Here is a 21,098-nt window from a genome sequence, read left to right as displayed (position 1 = left end):
GCAGCACTGAGAAAAAATTAAAGGGTAAATTTGCAGGTGAAATGCAGAGCTGGGAACATTCCTAGATCCAGGACAGAACATTTTGCAAGAGGGGCCAGAAGCCAGAGACAAGCCCTTCCCAGCACCGAGCAGGCCCTTCCTCCAGGTGGCACAGAGCCTCTAGGATGCGGGAGAGGGCTGGAAAGACAACCCACGTGACACTCCCCCATGTTTGGGATTGGCTGGTGGGATTGACAGTGCTGAGGTCTAAACAAGGAGGCAGAAGTAGGTAGGTGCCACTTCTCTTCCCTTCTTCATTCTTCGCCAGGCTCTCTGCTGACTCCAGTCAAGTGTAAGTGAGAACAGGTGTGAATGAATGAGCCGGTGGGCTTCTGGTGGGTCGGGCACTGTGGTCCCTGGCCTCAGAGAAGGAAGGGCCTTGAGGTCTTCATCCTTCTCCTAGCAGGCAGCTATGCGGCGGGGCAGGGACAGGGGAGGAAGGAGGGCCATGAAGGGGAGGAGGGTCAGCCAAGATGGTGTGAGTTTTGGAGCGGGACACTATCTGAGTCCTGGAGGCATATGAAACTGCCCATAGAGGACGGATGCCGGAGTCCTCAGTGGGGACCAGGGAAAGGGTGGGACGGCCCGCGCTTGACAGCGCCCGCCTCAGTGTGCATATTCACTGGGGGTCTTCCCATCAGCCCCTTCACCCACGAGGTGAACTGCCGCGGAGCTGTGAGGGTGTTGTTTGCATTCCAGTTGTCGGGACTCTTTCACCTGAGACTGAGACTCAATGGGTGGGTCCACCGATCGTTCCTCCTGGGAGTTTAAGTGTGAGGAGGAGCTGGTGGGCTTCAGGCGGGTCGGGCAGCACAGTCCGTGGCCTCGGTGAAGGAAGGGCCCCACAGGCGGTGGCACCGCCATGACCTTGTGGTTGTGGCAGGGCTGCGGCGAGGGAGGAAGTTGGGCCACGGAGGGGAGAGGGATCAGATGGAGTGAAACTTGGGGGTACTTTTTGAGGTATCTTTGAGTCCCAGAGGAGCTTGAAACTGCCGACAGAGGACAGTGGGGACCTGGGGAGGAGGGGACCTGGGGTGGCTGAATATTAAAAAATCTCTTCGTAATGGAATTCAGTTATGAAATTAAGTCTCTTTAGGAAAGACCCCATGTTTTGATCTAGGACTTGAAGATCACTTCTCTGCCAAGTTGGCTGTGGAAGAAACAAAGCAGTTTGCAGATAGATTTATTTGATGTGATTGGAAACCAGGCGTAGTTATTATTAACTCAGGACCTATTATGGAAATCTCACAAAATTAAAAAAAAAATTACAATCAGCAGATGGCCATGGAAAGAGTCGAGTATAATTACTCCTTTTTATTGCAGTCTTCAGTTCACGATCTTCTAGTTGGAGCGATGAGTGCAAGAGTGAGATCAAGATCCAGAGGAAGAGGAGATGGTCAGGAGGCTCCCGATGTGTTTGCATTCGTGGCTGTGAGTACCTTTCAGTATCTTATTTCCATTGGCAGAAATGTATTTTTCTGAAAGAAAATCGAAAACATTGTTGAACCAATATAGATCTGTTATATAAAGGACTTCCCTGCTGAAAATAGTTGCAAACTAAATCACATTAATGAGATATTGAGCAAGGAGACCTATTTTCTGATATTGTCTGCATATGTATGTTGTTAGGAGTCTGGAAATAGTCCTTATGACTTTCCTATCATGCTTATTAATAAATAATACAGCCCAAAGAAGATGAAGATGGGTTTCAGAATTATCGGTCCTTGCAGATAACTCCTTAAAGTATTTTCTATATATGAAGAATAACTTTTCTTAAGAATGCTTATAGAGAGGCTAGGAAAAACCTCTTCAGATTTATTTGTGACTAGCTATCTTCACATAGTATGTATATTTGTGACTCCTATTGCCATGGTGTTAATAACAATATTCGATTTGCATCTACTCTCCCCCCATGTCTCAAAAGCCCGGTGAATCTCAGCAAGAGGAACCACCAACTGACAATCAGGATATTGAACCTGGACGAGAGAGAGAAAGAACACCTCCGATTGAAGGTGAGAAGGGCATGGAGGAGCATTTTGTATTTCATGTATGATGTTATACTAGTAACAGGAATAAATAAACCATCCCCTAAAAATTGGCTGGAAACCTGTAAGGTAATCCTTCGTAAGGGAATAATGTAGTTTTCAGCTGCCGTAGTCCTTCTTGTGATAAATTTTCTCTTTGGCATTTTACTTATCTTATATCTTAAGAGTTCTTTGGCATACTTGGAAAATACAATCCTTGCCAAACTCTATATTAGCAAACAAAAGGAAACTACATTAAATTTAGAAAAAATTGTAAACTGTTTCATGAGTTAAACTTGGTTTTATTGGGATATTATTTTTCTGGGCATACGTCATTGCATTAAAAGTTTGAGCAAACCTAGATATGTTATGGTTAGCTCTTACACAGCAATTTTTAGAAAATGTCATAATTCAGAGAAATAAAAATGTGAAATCCTTTTAGTTACCGTTAAAAGTCTTCAATACTTTTGTCTTTCTGAACCATTATCTATTTGTCATATATTCATTTTTTAACTTTTTACTTAGAAAGGATTTAAAATGTAAGGAAAAGTTATCTAAGTACAGTGAACTTCTGTTTATTCTTCACCTTGATTCACCAATTGCTATAACATTTTGCCACTTATCTCCCCGTTTTTGCCATATTAATATTTTATTGCTGAACCACTTGAGAGTAAGTTTCAAATACCACAACTATTTACTCTGTAAGTAATTCAGTATGTATCTGCTAAAAATATGAATAATCACTTAAATAACCTCAGAACAATTATCAAATTCAGGAAAATTGGCCTTGAGAAAACATCTAACATATAGTCTATTGCAGTTTTGTCAGTTGGCCTAGGAATGTCCTTTATAGGATTTTTTTCCTGATCCAGGATCTAATCCAAGACTACTCATTGTATTTAGTTGTCATATCTCTCTGGTCTTCTTTAATCTGGAAGTGTTCCTCAGTCTTTCTTTGCCTATCATGACATTGACAACTAGAATCCAAACCAGTTGTTTTGTAAAATGTTCTTTAATTTGGGTTTGTCTTATGTTAATGTTTTTTCATTCATTTACTGGGGCTTACTAGGTGCCGGGAAATGTACTAAGTACTGAGGATATAAATGAGAGAATGATTTCTTCCTTGAGCTTGCAATCTAATCAGGGAAATTCATGTAAATAAATACTACTCTAATGAGTGATTTACAGTAACAGAAGTATATGCAGATCGTGAAAGTGACAACTAAGTTGTCTTAAACAGTCGTAGGAAAAAAAACTTCCTAGTAGAGATAATATTCTTCCCCATTTTCTAGCAGAAAATTCCAACGCCCATTGCACTCATGCCTCACATTTGTTAGAATACAAGCCTACAGAGCTTTATTTAATAACATTAATTTATAGTTTACTGCTTACTTATATCAATAATTTTTTTATTTATATGAGAACGTAAAGTGGAAGGTGATTGCCAGGAAATGGATCTGGAAAACACTGGGAATGAGCGTGGAGATGGCTCTGATGTAAAAGAGAAGACTCCACCTAATCCAGAGCGTGCTAAGACTAAAGAAGCAGGTACGTTATTCATTCAGAATGGAAGTCATGGGGTTACTCTTTTTCTATAATATACTTTAATAACAAGTCTCACATACAAATATTATTTGAAAGGTAGTTCAGACACCAAATACTTGATTCAAAGACAGTGTCAGGGAAAAAATGAATTAGGTCAAAGCCATGTTGTTGAATTATAAAATATGAAAGTATTATTACTTTGGAGTAGAAATCTTCCAAAACTCAAGGCAAGTGATCAAACACTTTAAAAAGCATATATATTACTTAACATACCCCAGGGGCAATTGGGTATCTAAATGACACATAGTGTTGCTTTAAAAAAATTTTTGCCAGAATTGTTTATCACAAATCGCTTTTAGGCACTAACAAGTAAGATAGATCTGTATGTTTTGAATTTTCCAAGTTGGTTTGTTGTTTTTTTACAAATTGCGAGCTAGACTGAGAAACAGTAGCATTTTCCCTCACATTTTAATGTCATCTATATGGTAGTAGCTTAAATAAACCAGTAAGACTACGTATTTTTTTTTTTTAACAGGCATATCTGGCCTCCAACCATATAATTTTTATCATCTAAATCAGGACACTTTTGAGAGGGAAAGGAATACATCAGGTTAACAGGTAGACAAATGGCCACTCTGGTATAAAGAGTCCACATAAAGATTTAACTAGATCAATGAATTATTTTTGCACTTTTGCACAAAAGAGACAAACCAAATGGAATGGCATTCTTTGACCTCTCTTTAGTCAGCTAAACAATTCCTTAGCTAATATATAATTAGTAGAGTGTTTTTAGTCAATACATTTGAGTGACACTGTGTTTGCTTGCTTGTTTTTTGCTTCCTGGAGTTTTTGTTTGATTAAAAAATCAAAACAAAACAAAACTGAAATCAGTGGCTGTTTTTGCCCTCCACTTAAAATTATCTTTAAATGGGCTCATAGCATTTAATCTGTTCTGGCTTGAGAAGTCTTTGTTTCCTCATACCACTAGAGTGATGAATTTTAAGAATTAGTACACATATGCCTGAAAATGTACATTAGCATAGAAGTCTATGCAGTGGTTAGGGTTCTGGTTTTCATTTCATCTTAAAAAACCAAAACTAGTGTTGTTTGTGTGCTTTTAATATCATCTCAGTAAAGTTCTGCTAAGTAATGAACTCAAATGTTATGTTTGTATTTTAGGAGATGGGCAACCATAAGTTAAAAAGAAGACAATCTGAAGCTACACACATGGCTGATGTCACATTGAAAATGTGACTGACAATTTGAAAATTCTCTCAATAAAGTTTGAATTTTCTCTGAAGAAGTCATGCGTGTCTTTTGTAAAATTTATTCCTAGAAAATTGATAACTATTGTAAATGGTATCTTTAAAAAATCCTTGTGTTCTGTTTAGAGCTGGTATATATTTTTGTATACTGATTTTGTGTTGGGCAACGTTGCTAAACTTGCTTATTCTGTTGGTTTATCCCTACATCCTTTTGGATTTTCTCCACACACAATCATACCACATGTAAATAATGATAATTCTGTTTTTTCCTTTTGAGGCTTTATACTTTCATTTCTTGTCCTTATGACACTGGCCAGACCCCTCCAGTACAATGTTGATTAGAAGTGATGATGATGTGAATTCTTGTTATATTCCTGATGTCAAGAGGAAAACTTTCAACGTTTCACTATGATAGGTTTTAAAAATATATGTAGAGTCCTTCTACAGGTTGAGTATACCTAATACGAAGTCCTCCAAAATCTGAAACTTTTTGAGTGCCTCTGTGATGCTTAAAGGAAGTGCTCATTTCAGATTTCAGATTTTCAGATTATGGATGTTTAACCAGTAAGTATGATGCAAGTATTCCAAAATCTGAAACAGCACTTCAGGGATGGTATACTTAACCTGTATTAGATTAAGGACTTTTCAAAAAAAATTCTTAGTTTTCTAAGAGTACTTACTATGCTTACCATGAATATATGTTGAATTTTATCAAACACTTGATCTGCATCTATTGAGGTGTATGATATTTCTCCATTAAGCTGTTAATACAGCATTCCTAGAATAAGCCCAATTTAATTTGCCATATATTGTCCTTTTATGTATTACTGGTTCCTTTTCCTAATGTTTTGTTTAGGATTTTTGCACTTTTGTTCATGAGCTTGACCTATAAATTTTTAATACTCACTCCATTCAGGCCTTGGTATCAAGGGTATTCTGGCTTTGTAATATGAGTTAGGATGTATATTCTCCTTTTATTTTTCTCATGTAGTTCAGCTAACATTGGAATCCTTTCTTAAATGTTTGATAGAATTTGCCAGTGAAGCTATCTCTACCTAGAGTTCTCTTTGTAGGGAAGCTTAAAATTGAATCAATACCTTTAGTCACATTAGGACTATTTCAATTTTCTATTTCTTCACTTTGGGTTTTATTTTTCTAGGATTTTGTCCATATTATCTAAATTTTTGTTATACAAAATAGTCCATAGTATCCTCTCCTTATCCTCTTAATGCCTGTTTTCATTCATAAAACTGATAATTTATGCCTTCTCTCTTGTATTCTTGATCAATGTCAGGGTCTTTTCAAAATAAACTAACTTTTGGCTATCCTATTTTTGTTTTATATTTTGCTAATTTTGGCTCCCATGTTTATTTTTTTACTTTGTGTTTAATTTGTTGTTTTTAACTCCTTGAGATAGATGTTTAGTTCATTAATTTTCAGTCTTCTTTTTAATGTATACTTCATAACTTTCTTTCTAATGAAGGCTTTAGCTGCAGTCCACAGATTATATTTAGTATTTTTGTTATTCAACTCAATATTTTCTAATTCACATTATTTATTTGAATGATAGATTACTTAGAAGTGTATTTCTTCCAAACATTTGAACACTTTCTAGCTGCTGTTGTGTTACACAGTATAGATAACTGACAATAGCTGTTTACAAAAGATACATCCAAAACATAAAAATTTACAGAAGTTGAAAGTAAAAGGATGGACAAAAGATATTCTGCATAAAATAATTAAAATAGGCTTTAAGGCAAATGAGCATTACTAGGAATAAAGTATTTCACAGAGAAAAGGATCAATTCACTAGCAAGATTTGATTTTAAATACGAGCCTAATGTGGCTTCAAAATATGATGGGAAAATTGGCAGAATACGAAAAGAGATTGGTAACTGAGAGAATAAGCAGACAAAAAGCAATAAGGAGGTGGGGCTCTTCGCTACTGGCAAACGAATCACTTGGCTTTGTCTGCCTTTAAGGTATCCTAGCACTGATTCTTACCCTGAAGAGGGGATGTGGAGTAGACCTGCTGGAGGGTTCCTGGTGGAAGGTTTTACTCCTCCCAGTCCATCACCAGGTATTCGAACTGCTGTGGGTATGCAAGGAAATCTAATACAACCTGGACATCATTTTTAGTTTCTACATGTGTCACCTGGGGGTAAGAGAGAGGTGGTAGATGGAAGGGAAGGGCCTCATAAACTAAGTGAGTCATGACAGCTAGAAACTAGTTTTAGAGCAAAGGGCAGACTTTTATTGAAAGGATGCTGGAGTGCTTCAAACTCAGGAAGGGTAGGGCCCAGGGCGACCCTCAGTTGTATGGAAACCAGGCATCCTCCTTTCAAGGGCTCCTGATTCCTGAGGACCAACTCCTGCTACTAACCCTAGGAAGCCTCCCCGTTCCCTCCCTGGAGGAAGGGGCCAGGTGGAGAGATGACGTCCAGTGCTGAGCAAGGAGAATGTTGCTAGGGTATGTACAGTCAGGCAGCACAGCTGTACAAGCCAGACAGCGTGCACTAGGCTGTGGCCAGCCACCACCAGCACTCGGGGACTGGACTCTTCCTAGAACACTCTTTCTCCTCCGGCCCATGTCCTGATGCCTGCCCTGGGCTGCACTGTCTGGGACCAGCAGCTACAAACCGACATCCTTGAGCCATGCCCAAGGTCTGAGCCACTTGCTCTGGGCACACTCCTCGTGGGATTTGGGGTGCTGTTGCCCAGTGCCAGCAGCCCCTTGGCACAGGGGCTCCCAGAGGCCCTTCAGCCCCATGTCTGATCCCCTCTCCCTGCTGGTAGCTCCACAGGCTTCTTTCCACTTCCACCTGCTGCCCACCCCAGGACATTGCCAGGGCTTAAGGGTCTTGGGACTGTGTCCTGTAGTTTAGGCCCCCTCTCAGCTGAAGGGGAGGTGCCAGCTGTAGAGATGGCCTTGTCGTGCCTCATCCCTCCAGCTGGCCTTGGAGAGAAGAGCTGGATTGTGCCCCCAGGCTGCTCAGCATCTGCTGGGCCAGGAGGCCGGCTGCCGAACCATCAACCCACCCATGGCCTTAGGAGCCCAGGAGACAAGGAGCAGGCCCAGACCCTGCAGAGCGCTGATAAGATGGGCCAGAGACGCGCCTCTCCAGGCCCAGCAGCCTTGGGAACCACAGCCCCTCCGGAGCTGGGGTCCAGGCCTCCCCAGAACTGCAGCTGGAGCTTCATCCTTTTCCGGGAAGGGTAGGACCTGGGGTGGGAGGGGAGACTGGGACGGGGCTGGAGGCAGGCTCAGCTGCCGAAATGATGGCCTGTCACATCTTCTGCCTGTGCTCCTCAGGCAGGCTCCTTGGAGGGGACATTTCACAGCCTCAGAAACATTTCTGGACTTGGCACCCGCTCGGCCCCCAGCCCTGTAGTGGCTGGGGGAAGCCTGCATGGAAGATGGAAAGAATAAGGGAGGAAGATCAGAGCTGTAAAAGGGGATACAAAGCTTGTACTCCACGACCATTGTGTCAGGCACAAGGTACTATCCTGGAAGCCTTTGCTGAAGTGCGGTGGACAGTACCCTGGATGGGGATCAAAAGAACTGAGTTGGCTTTTGGTTCTACTTCTGAAAAGCTTTGTATAATAACATGTAGATGATCCTCTTTGAGTCTTAGCTTTATTGCTTGTAAAATGCAGATAATTCCTCCCTCCCAAGACTTCTATATAGATTGAGATTTTAAAAAATGCTAATGTGCAAAGTAAACAGCTAGGCCTGTTCTAAAGGCACTGTGAATGTTGGTTGCATCCAAATCTGAATTTTGTCTGGGACCAGGGTTAGGGGCCAGAATACACCAGAGGTGAGGGCCAGACCCACCTGAGAACCATCAACAAACTTACCCCACACCCCAATACACCTCCTCACCCCCTGCAGCCTGTCAGCTTCCCCCATCTCCCACACTCACTGTCACCTGGCACTCCGGTGCACCAGATGACACTGCTTACTCCCTGGTACACAGGTAAGTGCAGCCAGTGTCATACCCAAGGCCTATAAATGAGGTCCACAGGCAAGAGCCATCCCAGCCCACATCTGATATCCAAGATGCAATGCTAAGTGGAAAAAGCACTGCAGAACAATGTGTGGAATATGGTCTTGTTTATGTGTGTGTGTGTAAGATATAGGTATAAAATATGCTTGCATATTCATAGAAAATTTGTGGAAGGATACACAAAAATTGTTAACAATGGTTATTACTAGTTCTACAGGGATGATAAACAAGGAGGGGTGAGGACTGTATTTTCACTAGTTATTATCATTTGAATATTTTTGCCATGAACATGTGTTACTTTCATAATGTAAAAGCACTTAAAATCAAAATTTTTAGATAGTAAATTAATATGTAGATATAGATAGATGATAGATGGACAATAGTGGTAGATAAATGATATGAAAATAGCTAAAAGCTAAACCAGACAGATATCTCTGTGCGTTGGTTTCCTCACGTGAAATGGTACCTATTTCATAGGATTATTGTGAGGATTAAATGACTTCATACGTTCAAGTCCTTGGAACAGTGCCTGGCACACAGTAAGTGCTCAATAAATGTTCTCCTCTTTCGGATAATACTGGTGTGGAGGTGGTGGAGGAAGACAGGCTGGCTCGATGTGATAATCTCTTTCGCCATCTTGTGGTCAGTGGAGCACAGGTCATAGAGCAACATTAATGCCAGTTGGCAGCGTGGGTTCACACTTTGCATGTTTTCAAACCTCTTCATAGGTAAGTGTAGGAGTTCAGGCCTTAGGAATGGAGGACCTAGGACTTTTAAAATCGAAAAAGAGTTTAAAGAAATAAACAAATAAGTTTACAAATGGGTAGCCAGAATAGGACTTAAGAGACCCCTACTCTAGTCATCTTTGATACCAGATGCTCCTGATCCCTAGTGCTGTCGGTGTCAAAAAGAAAACAAATTGGCGGGTCCCTGTTTTTGTTTGTTTGTTTGTTTGTTTTTTTCAGGTTCCTCTTTTTCTGTCAGGCTTCTTAGTTGCATCAACAGAACCAATTTTAGCTTACTTACTCAGAAAAGGGATTTTTGAACAGCTATTAGGTAGCTCAGGGAAACATCAAACAGGTCAGAGAATCTGGTTTGGGAGCTAGGTGGCCATGAGTTGCAATCCTACCCCCTCTGCGGACAGGAGCTGCTGAGGCTGAGTCCAGCGCCACTAGGATATCTCTTACAGTTGTTTGTGAAAACTCAGTGTGTCTCAGCCATGATCTGCCACTGTCACCAGGCATAGCTTCTACTGTTCATCTGATTTCCAATGGTCTCTTCACATGTTTCTTCTGATTAAAAATCTGGATGGGGAACATCTAATTGGTGGAGCCTAGGGCTCACACCTCTCCTCTAGGCTGAATTCTGGTTTCCACCTTAGAGCGGAAGGACTTTTTTTTTTTTTTTTTTGAGACAGATTCTTGCTGTGTCGCCCAGGCTGGAGTGCTGGAGTGCAGTGGCGCAATCTCAGCTCACTGCAACCTCCTGGGAGGAAGGACTATTAATGTAGGGCTTCTCCAAAATTTAGAAGGGCTATTCAGAAGGGCCTGGGTTAGGTAGGGGATGATGATGCTCTGACTTTGGGAAAATGGCATTGAGCATGTGTGCTTCAGAGTCCCACATCCCTTCTCCAGGTCCTGTCTATCTAGCTGTAGGTTCTACATATGACCCAGGCAGTACTGGGAATCTAGGTCTGTTTGACTCAGTGGTCAGGCCGGGTATGGTCGCACATGCCTGTAATCCCAGCTATTCGGGAGACTGAGGTGGGAGGATGGCGTGAGTCCAGTAATTCGAAGCAGCAGTGAACTATAATCATGCCACTGCACTCCAGCCTGAGTGACAAAGCAAGACCCCGCCTCTTAAAAAAAAAATTGGTGGTCAGACTCCATATTGATTATTAGGGGACAGGTCATGGTGATACCAGATGGAAGGGTTTTTTTGGACAGGGAAATCCATGGGGGCGGTGGGGCACAGGGGCCATGGCCGACTGGTTTACCACTGTATTCAACAGCAGCTAGCTTGGTGCCTTAACACATGACTGAAAGGAAGGTGGAATAAAAGAACAAACTAAGCTGGCCACCTTCCTTCTGTAGTTGTAAAATTTCACTGACATTTAGGGCCCCTAATTTCGGAAGAAACCTAAGAGATGTGTTTTGGAGGTGTCTCGTTTGATAAGGGAGATCAAGAAAGGTAACTCCACTCATACCAAGCTACACCTTCATGTAGGGTTTCTGACTCCCCTCCAGGAGGTGACTCCCCTCCACATTTAGTGTCTCCATTCAGAAGGAAAGAACAATCAAGTGTGTGCTCCAAGATTCTACTGTCCATTCACACAGTTTCTTTCTTTCTTTCTTTTTTGCAACAGAGTCTCACTCTGTTGCGCAGGCTGGAGTGCAGTGGCGAGATCTTGGCTCACTGCAACCTCTGCCTCCCGGATTCATGGGATTCTCCAGCCTTACTCTCCCGAGTAGCTGGGATTACAGGCATGCAGCACCACACCTGGTTAATTTTTGTCTTTTTAGTAGAAACGGGGTTTCACCATGTTAGCCAGGCTGGTCTCTAACTCCTGACCTCAGGTAACCCACCGACCTTGGCCTCCCAAACTGCTGAGATTACAGGCGTGAGCCACTGTGCCCGGCCCATCCAGATATTTTCTTGAAACAATTCTGCACTTAGGATATATTTCCAGGAGAAATAGATGAAACATTCCCATAGTGGAATTGCTCGAGATTGCTGGACCTCAAGGCCTATTGGAATTGAACTTCAACATCCAGCAGGTGGGTCAGCCTGTGGCCTCCATATTTGCTTCTATGAATCAGTGATGGCAAGTGCCCATCTCTGGCCACGCCAGCTGAAAGGTACAGACCACCAGAGGGAGCAGGTGTGCCTCTTCCATAGTGGAACACGGCACTTCCTGTTTGCCGCCCCCCTCAACCTGCCCTGCTCTGGAAAACACCACTGTTGCTTAGCAACAGGGAAGGCAGTCATCCAGGGCCCCATATTTCTATCAGTCACCAACCCAAGTGAGACATAGAATGTAAAGGCCTGCTTTCAGCTCACATCTACTGTAGCACTTTGGAACGTGCTGGCCACTCAAAATGTGGCCTGTGACCATTCAACATTTCAGGGGTCCCCAAGACCACCCAGACATTCAGTGAATTAGCTAGGACTCATGGGACTCAGTATATTATTGTACTCATGGCTGTTATTACAGCAAAAGGTTATACAATATGATCAGCAAGAAATAAAAAGAACAGGTGGGGTCTGGAGAAGTCCACGCACAGACTTCCTCATGCTCTCTTTCTCCTGTGAGGGGGCCCATCGAGCACATCCTTCCCCACGAATGAAAATGCACAATTTGTGGGTAATGTTTTGCCCAAGGAAGCTCACTTAGTGCCCCAAATTTGTATTGGGGTCTGGTCATTAGGCACCCCCTGCCTATTATGTACCCGAGTTCCAGACTCTCAGAAGGAAAGCAGGTGTTCAGAATCAACTACATTGTGGGTACAAACTGGTCAGGCACTGTGAAGCACCCTTCTCAATTAGGGAACATGTCAAGTGCTGTCTTAGTTTTCTATTGCTGCCATAACAAATGATCACAAACTTAGAGGCTTAAACTCTACAAATGAATCGTCTAACAATTCTGTAGGTCAGAAGTCCACCATAGGTCTCTGGGCTGAAATCAAGGTGTTGGCAAGGTTGTGTTCCTTTCTTGAGGCTCTAGGGGAGAATCCATTTCCTGCTCATTCCAGGCTGGCAGAATTCAGTTTCTTGACATTGTAGGACAGAGGTCCCTGTTTCCTTATTGGCTGTCACCTGAGGGCCATTCTCAGCTTCTATAGGCCACCACATTCCTTAGCCTGTAGCATTTTCCTCCACCTTCAAAGCCAGAACAGTGAGTTGAATCCTTCTCAAGTCACATCTCTGCAGCCACAGCTGGGAAAGTTTGTCCACTTTTAAGGACTCCTGTGATTGGATTGGGTCCACCCAATTAATCCAGGATAATCTTCCCATCCCAAAGCCCCTACCCTTAATCATGTCTACAAAATTCTTTTTGCCATGTAAAGTAACATATTCATAGGTCCCAGGGATTAGGACATAGACATCCTTGTGTATCCAGTATTTTGCCTACCACAAGTGCCAAGTTCCTAGATGCCAGCCAAAGGTCTTTCAAAATATAACAGTCTCAGGGATGCTATGTTAACTGTTTTCTGCATACTCATGCATATCTAAAGGAAGGTGACATCATGAGGGATAGGGGATACCCTCTTCCAACATCTTGTAGCCCCTTTCATGCTTACAATGTCTTGGACTTCATAAACAACTGGACCCAGGGCTCAGCCCACAAAGATGCCTTATAACCCAGATTCCAATATGGCATACACATTCTGACCTTGGGACTGCGCAGTGCTATCCCTTCCCTGCTTCAACCTGGATAGGAACCAAGGTCTAGGAAACTGTTAGGTCACGTTCTCTCAAGCATAGGGCTTGACAGAAAGTATATTTCAGTTTAAATTGTTAGCTATGTATCAAGAGCAAGTTATTTGTTCTCTGTAAGTCTCATTTCCTCATCTGCTTCCAGGTATAACACACTGTCTTATAGATTTAAATGAGAGAATACATACAAATGCTTGTATGTGTAAGGCAATCTTTCCAGATCTCAATGGCTAGTGTGCTAAGAGATGGAACATCCAGTAGGAACTAAAACAAGACTAAAGTCTCCTGTTTCAACATGGAGCTTCCTCTTAGGGGGAGAAAGAAGAGAAGAGGCAGAGGTTCACTTTTTGGATCTGCTTGGGTCTTTTTTTTCCTCCTGAGCTCATCACTTTGTTGACAAACCTATTTCTCCTTCTTCCTGTGAAGGTGTGATATTGTGAATGATTAACCTTTGTTTTTCACCCCAAGCTCCAGCTTGCCCTTGTACTCTTGGCCCTGCTGCAGATGACAGGCCCAAGGCTTCTGCCCCAGGGTAGAGTTATTTCAGCAGAAAGGCAAATAGAATCAAAGAGCCCAAGATCAGCTTTTGAGTCACAGAAGAGATTTCAGAAAATGTACACTGAGAAAAGAGAACTAAATGAAAGGCTTTTTGAGTTGGAAGATCTCAGGTCTTTTGAATACCAAGAGATAAGGACCTGGCCTATCGACAGGCATACAAGGCTATATGGTTTGTCCAAGGGACTTCCAGCCATCTCAGACTAGATAAAGCTCCCATACACTAAAGGGAGGGCTGAGAGGGAGGCAGAGAGATACTGATGACATTCAAGGCCAGGGGATTTCAACCTCCATTTCAGACTATGTTGAAATCTTAAGGAGAATCAGTCTCTCTCTCTCTCTCTCTCTCTCTCTCTCTCTCTCTCCCTCTCTCTTTCTCCTCTCTCTCTCCTCTCCCTGCTCCTGACTGGATTTGGGTTCCCCTTCATCTCCAAATATCACAATGGTATTTCCTGGAGGGCTAGAAAGGCCACTCAATTAGCTTTTAGTCTAGGCCTTGGGATTGAGGAAAGAGAAGAGAATCTGTGGTGTTTATAGACACTAGTATCATCCATTAGGGTAGGAACAGTAAGAAACCAAAGGTTTGTATCAAAGACTTGAAGTTTTCCTAGTGTGGGTCTTCAGAAAACCACTTTAGGGCCTCTGAGGAAAAAGACACTGCTATACCGGCTTGGTGGTGACAATCAGGTAAAGAGCTCATTCCTCCCATTACTGGAACAGCCATGAGGTCTCCTGACAGCAAGGTGACAATGTCCAGATAACAACAGGTGAACAAAGTAGCCCTACATACCCAGAGACAGAGCCACTTGCCTTGGGCTCAGCTGTTCATTGAGAGTCATTGGGTTCTTCCATTTCAGTGCAAGGGTGCCTAGCCAATGCAGTGAGCAAAGGTTAATTTCAAGATTGAATTTTGAGGGATCAAAATTGGAGCAGGTCAAAATTATTAACAACTCGGTGATGTCCAATCCCTTCTGCCTGCAACTACTGACACTGCATGGCTCCTAGCTTAACAACTCTCTGAATGTTGGGGAAGCTTCCTGTAAACAGTAAAGAAAACAAATAATATGCCTTGAGAGCAGTGTGTATTATGGTTAAAAGCAACTGAATATTGTTCTTCCAGCTGGGTTGCGTGAATGCACATCAGGGGAACCATGAGTCCCATTGAATTACAGGCAAACGTACTACACCAGGTGCTTTTCATGCATTTTTCAAGGGAGAGGAGATGTAATGTAATCAGATTCTCAGAGTGGTCTGAGTCTTAAGCCACTGTTGCAGTGGGGAGTCTTGGATTTGTGCTTTATTAACTGTTTGTCCTGTGAAAATTCATTTATAACCCCCATGTCATGTTTTCCTGCCTGCAGAGTGGAAAAAAACCAATATCGAGCCCATAACATTATTGTGGGGAATTAATTAAAAGATGCCTTATAAATAAATTGATTTTTAAATGAGACGTTCATGAACTCCCTTCCCCAACCCCCAGTAAATAGCTCTATTAAATAAAGGGCAATGGGCTGAGATTTTGGATATCAGACATATATATTTTTCAAAATGTATGTGTACAGTTTATATATGTGGAATAATGATGTGTCTAATCCTGTATTTTTTCAAGAATCATTTTCATAAATTATTTGGCATTGTGTGCTTTAAAATAATGATGATGGTAATGATGATGATGATAATGATAATTCCTTGTACTTGCATAGCCAGTAGTCCTTTCATTTATCTCATCGGTTGTTGACAAAGCCCTCCTCTTACTCTTGTAAATGAAATGAGGCTATTGCTGGGTCCGCAGTGTTTGGTTGCCATGGTTTAAATTCGTTTCATAAGCTGTTGCTTGGCAATCCCACGCGTCAGCTGGCTCTTTTTCCTCAGCACTCTCGCCACACGCTGTCTGAAGTATAATGAGACTGAGGCTGGGCAAAGGAGGATGGCAGTCCCCAAGCACTTTCCATCTTCCCACACAACACTGTTTGTTACCATGATGCTTGATAAATGTGTTAAAAGCAGAGCAGTGAAGTGGTTGCAAACATGGGATTTAGTGTCACACAAACCTGGGTTCAAGTTCTGGGTTGGGATTTGGCTCAGTGTTTCCTTTGGCCATTCACCTAGAAACCCATGTCTCAGTTTCCCCATGTATCAAGTGAGAGATGATAATATGCAGCACCTGGAGTGGATGTGAGAATTGGAGGAAAAAAATCATTTAAAGTACCTGCACACAGTAGGTGCTCAGTAGCTGTAACCTGTACTAATAAGGGTCATGGGAGTTAGTGGAACTATAACTTTCCTTGTTCTGTAGTAAAATGCTCTGATGTAGCAGGCAGTTTGGACTTAATTTGTATAGTTGTGGCCCACTTTCTTTTATACATAGTATGAGTGGGCTCACTGCAAATCCATAGAGTAAAACAGAAATTTATAAATAAACTATCAGGATCAAGGCAAAGACTGGGAGTGTTGTGACTAAAGGAAGACAAGTAGAGATGCTGCAGACAGAACATATCAATAGATGTCCACTCCAGGTAGTGAGTGGGTAGGCACTGTGCATTCAAAGGGGCTGCCATGGGGGAGGCTTGTATCCTCCCTAGATAAACACATACCCATGGGCAGTGGTGTGCAGGTAAAACAGCTCTCAGGGAGAGAAAAGCCTTGATTTGTAGCATTTGCCTATTTCTGTGGTGTAAATACTCCTACTATGACTAATTTCAAACTACCAATGTGATGCTATTGAAGGGAATGTGGAGTTGGAAAGCAATGCCCACAATTGGCTCTCAGGAGCCCATCAGAACCTGCTTCGGCACAGAACTAATCCCTTCCCTAGGAGAAGCTTTTTGTTTTTGTTTTTGTTTTTGCTTTTTTTCTTTTTTGTGGACATTTCCAACAAGCTCTTGTATTTATAGCAGTTTAGGGAGGTCAGTAGGACTGCTCTTCTGGCCTTTGATTTTCCCTGATTGGAAGCATATGGCTGAGGAAATAGCCTCTGTTCTGTTGTTCAGGCCCATCCCACATATCCATAGGCTGACTTCAGCACCCTTTCTGGCTTAGCATCAGGAGCCCATGATCTTTGCAGGATCCAGAGGAACTTGGGAACTAGGAATTACCTAGATGAAAATCTTAACTGAGGTAGTATCTTCTCCCAAAGTTATTTTTTCTTTTTTCCATAACCCAACTCAGCCATACTGCCCTCATCATAGTCTCTCATACTCTCATGGTCTCTCATATTCATTGTAGCATTCTCAGTGCTACAATGCATATGACCTTACTATGTTTATATTAGTCACCAAGCAGTTTCAAAATGAATCACTTTTTAAATTCATCTGTGCCACTGTAAAGCTGCTTCATCTAATATGACTTCAGTGTAGTCGTCTGATTTTGATAGCTGGAGTAAACAAACTGTGTGTGTTTGAATTCCATTCTGGACTGAACAGTTTCAAGTGTCAGTCAGGGATGCTCATTTGTAAGAACAGGCACACTGACCAGCTTTCAGTGAAAATATGTTGCATGTGTTTTACATTTTACGTGGTCCATAATTTGTGTTTCCTTTCCACTTCATATCTGACAATGTCCAGTTAAATAGCTTCTACAGACAGAGTGCCCCAAAGCATAGTGTCTTCCTTGTGAATCAGCTGAAAGACATCGGGATGTTTATGAGGCAGCAGAAGAGAATATTAGATATAAAACCCACAACTTTCTAAGGAGGGTAGGTCCTGTTAACAGGAAATATTTTGGGGGTGGGGTTATATACAAAGTCATGAACCTCAATATAATTAATGGCCTGTCGCAGTTCTGAAGAGTTTTCAGTAGTGTACAAATTTGAAGGTAGAAGCTGGAAGACACTTAAACTTCCCAGCAAAAGCAAGATCCTTGAGGGAGAGACCAAAGCCAGGGAAAACGGAGGCCTGTTTGGGAGATGGTGCAGGGAGGGGGGGGGGGGGGGGGGGGGGAAGGGGATATGATCACTGGAGACTGAAAAGAAAGATTTGGGAGAAGAAATAATGTCTAATGGAGACTTTCTAGTTAAATTCTGTGGGGAGAAATGCTCGTAAACATCTCCCCCTAGGAAATTTTCATTTAATTCTACAATGCTCACTGTTTAATAGGCATGGATTCTCTATGGTGAATGTGAGTAAAATTGTGTTTCGAGATTTAGATATGGGAGAAAAACAAAGGGTAGCAGACATGTGGCTTATATATACTCTCGTGTGAATGAAGGGACATCTTTGCATAGAAAGATCTCATGTTCACCATTCACTTACCAGGTTGAGGTGGGAGATGGAGGGTATTTACTGTGCCTAGCTGGAGGACTGTAGGTTAGAGAGGCTTGGCGGAAGGATGGAAATGGAGTTTCTCTAACGAGAGCCTACAGGTTGCTAGAACTCCTCATGCTGACTGCTCAGAAGTGCCCCACCAAATTCTGCCCAGTGGCAGCAGAGTCCTGCTGGGGATGGTCTCATCAGATCCAGAAGAGTGGCTCATAAGCGAGAGTAAGCATACATTTTCTCTTAAGAAACCAGAGTTAACAATTATTTTATTTTCCATTGATTTCTCACAGTTCTGGAGGCTGGGAAATCCAAGGTCAAGGTGCCAGCAGATCCTGTTGTCTGGTGAGGGGCCACTTCCTGGTTTGCAGACAGCTGTCTTCTCATTGTATCTCACAGGGTGGAGAGCAGTAAAAGCTCTCTGGAGTCCCTTTTATAAGGGCACTAATTCTATTCATGAAGGCTCCACTCTCAAGTCCTAATCACCTCCCAAAGACTCCACCACTAATATCATCATATTGGGAGTTAGGATTTCAACATATGAATCTGGAAGGGGAGCATAAACATTCAGTCCATAACACCAATGTTTTTGAAATATTTGAAAATGTTGTATACCAAAAGGAAGCTCAGGGACTTTTACCCTTAATATTGTTTTGCCTTTAAGACTTTGTGTCCAATTATTTAAGTGGTGAAAAGTGAGGATGCGATTTTTTATGCACCATGAAAAAGTCTTAAAACTTCTCAAGTCTTCATTTATATGTTGGACAAATTTTCAGATCCTAAAAGAGTTCATTTCTAATTTATTTTCAGGAAATTTTGCCTCACTGCCTTTTTATAAAATCCAAAATTATGTCTCTAGCTATGATTTATTTGGAAACTAATTTTTTAAAAATGAATAAGGGGGATTGTGGCCATAATAGATTGATGGCTACCTACAATTCATGTTCTCTTTCCATGGCATGGAATTGTTGCTAGGAGAAGCTGCACATCCATAGATGACAGTTCTCAGTGCCCGCTTCCCCCAGTCCAGCTGACTTGTACTTGCCAGTGGAGTATGAGAGTTACTACATGGCCAATAAGGGGCTGTAACCCACTCTTGAGATAATTAATCCATTCCTGTGGAAAACAATCCACTCCCTCTAGGAACTAATTCAGTCTTGCAGGAGTGAGAACTCACCAAGCCATTCATGAAGGATCTGCCTCCATGACCCAAACACCTCCTGCCAGGCCCTACCACCCCACACTGCCACACTGGGGATTAGACTTCAACGTGAGTTTTGGTAGGGACAAATGAAACACATCCAAACTATAGCAGTACCTGAAATGCCTTAATGAGGGCTCCTCAGAATAAGAATATGTTGTTGTGGGTAGTTGTCTGAAAGGACACCAGTCTTGGTGTTCATAGTACAGAGTATTCTTATAGGAAGAACTTTATTTTGATCAGCATGTATATCAGTCAAAATTCAGTTGCACATAACAGAAATTACTCTAGCTATTTTAATGGGATATAGATTTAATATAGGGAGTAAGGTGCTTACAAAATCACCAGAAGGGCTGAAGCAGCAACCTCCAAGCTCGGAAATGACTACTAGAACAACTAAAGAACTGCCACACCAGGAAGATGGCTACCTCTGCCACAATCAGGAAGCTGGGAAATCAGGAACTTTTTTTCCTGACAGCTGGATTCAGAATCAAACCATGTTAGCCCACATCCTGGGATTGGATTAAGGACTCTGCCACCATAGCTGTTGCTCTAGGAACATGCCACCTTTGCTGTGATTCTGAGAAATGGAGACTGTCATCAAATCTGTTATGCCAGAGCCACCCCATGCCTGCTAGATCCACAGCAGCAAAATTGAAGCCTGTCTCATTGCCACCTCTCTCCCCACATTGACTAGATTTTTAAAGATAATACTCACATGAGTAAACCTGATTAGCAGAACCTAAATTACGTCTTTTGCCATGTTTCAGAGGAGTAATAGAGCTTTTAGCTTTCTAGCCTGTGTCATAAAGGAAGACACACTAGAGAGGGCTTAGAAGAGATGTTTAGCAAGCCAATTATAGACTTTACCACAGTCATTCCCTGTCTAGAAAGAGGCCCTCATCCCTGACTCTGACCTTGGGAGACTGGCCTTTCATGATATGAAACAGGCCCGATTAGATAAAAGCTTCAATTCTGAAAGCACCACAAATAGCAATATAATGTCACTGGACTGAGAAACACTATGCTGAGTAAAACCTGCATTGATGTAAGTGATATGCACAATCAAAAAATGTAACAGGGCCAGATCTGTAAAGTGAATATTATTTTCTGAAACAGAAACTAAAATTTGAAAAATAATATTTGAGAAAAAAGTACCTTAAAAAGTTGTAACATCAAGGAACACCATATATTTTTAAAGGTGCCAACATATCTAGGACATATTTCAAATACATTTAGAGTATTTGTGTTGGAGAGAGGAGAATGAGAATAGGGATTTGGGATAAAGGAGAAAAAAATAAATAAAAAATAGAATAGTCTGTGCTGACTGATAATAAAAAGTGTGCCATGATTTGTGTAGTATGAATAGCTCAACTCCTAATTTGGTAACTTCTAAATAGGATACATAAAACTAACCAAAAGTTAAGTTTCTGCACAGCAAAGGAAACCATCAACAAAGTGAAAAGGCAACCTACTGAATGGGAGAAAAGATTTGCAGACCATACATCTAATAAGTGGTTAAATATCCAAAATATATAAGGAACTCACACAACACAATGGCAGAAAAATAAATAGCCCAATTAAAAAAGAGCAAAGGACTCTAATAGACATTTCTCCAAAGAAGACATACAAATGGCCAGCTGGTATATGAAAAAATGCTCAGCATCACGAACCATCAGGGGAATGCAAATCAAAACCACAATGAGATAGCACCTCACACTTGTTAGGATGGCTACTATTAAAAAAAAAAAAAAAAAAAGAACAAGTGCTGG

The 21,098-nt window shown here is 41.9% G+C and overlaps 1 protein-coding gene across 2 annotated transcripts; it reads left to right on the top strand.

Annotated features, from left to right (window-relative positions):
- The first annotated feature begins 231 nt into the window (after positions 1 to 231).
- On the top strand, positions 232 to 4,915 carry PAGE4 (PAGE family member 4). Of its 2 annotated transcripts, none has more exons than XM_025372734.1 (5): positions 232 to 268; positions 1,363 to 1,470; positions 1,964 to 2,051; positions 3,486 to 3,611; positions 4,788 to 4,915. In XM_025372734.1, exons 2-5 carry the CDS (start codon positions 1,393 to 1,395, stop codon positions 4,802 to 4,804), a joined length of 309 nt encoding a protein of 102 aa, XP_025228519.1. In that variant the 5' UTR covers positions 232 to 268; positions 1,363 to 1,392; the 3' UTR covers positions 4,805 to 4,915. The 2 variants fall into 2 exon arrangements, with proteins under 2 accessions (XP_025228519.1, XP_025228518.1); XM_025372733.1 differs by lacking the exon at positions 232 to 268 and adding an exon at positions 275 to 331.
- The last annotated feature ends 16,183 nt before the right edge of the window (positions 4,916 to 21,098 follow it).

This window comes from Theropithecus gelada, chromosome X (genome assembly GCF_003255815.1).
Source record: "Theropithecus gelada isolate Dixy chromosome X, Tgel_1.0, whole genome shotgun sequence".
Lineage (NCBI taxonomy): Eukaryota > Metazoa > Chordata > Mammalia > Primates > Cercopithecidae > Theropithecus > Theropithecus gelada.
Note: the sequence above shows the minus strand (reverse complement) of the source record. Positions and strands in the feature narration are given on the sequence as shown.

What these genes read in the sequence shown, in the direction of transcription:
- PAGE4 (XM_025372734.1), top strand. Translation starts at nt 1,393, where the DNA reads ATGAGTGCAAGAGTGAGATCAAGATCCAGAGGAAGAGGAGATGGTCAG. An exon ending in ATGTGTTTGCATTCGTGGCT is followed by an intron (nt 1,471 to 1,963) that starts GTGAGTACCTTT and finishes ATGTCTCAAAAG; the next exon opens with CCCGGTGAATCTCAGCAAGA. An exon ending in AAGAACACCTCCGATTGAAG is followed by an intron (nt 2,052 to 3,485) that starts GTGAGAAGGGCA and finishes TATTTATATGAG; the next exon opens with AACGTAAAGTGGAAGGTGAT.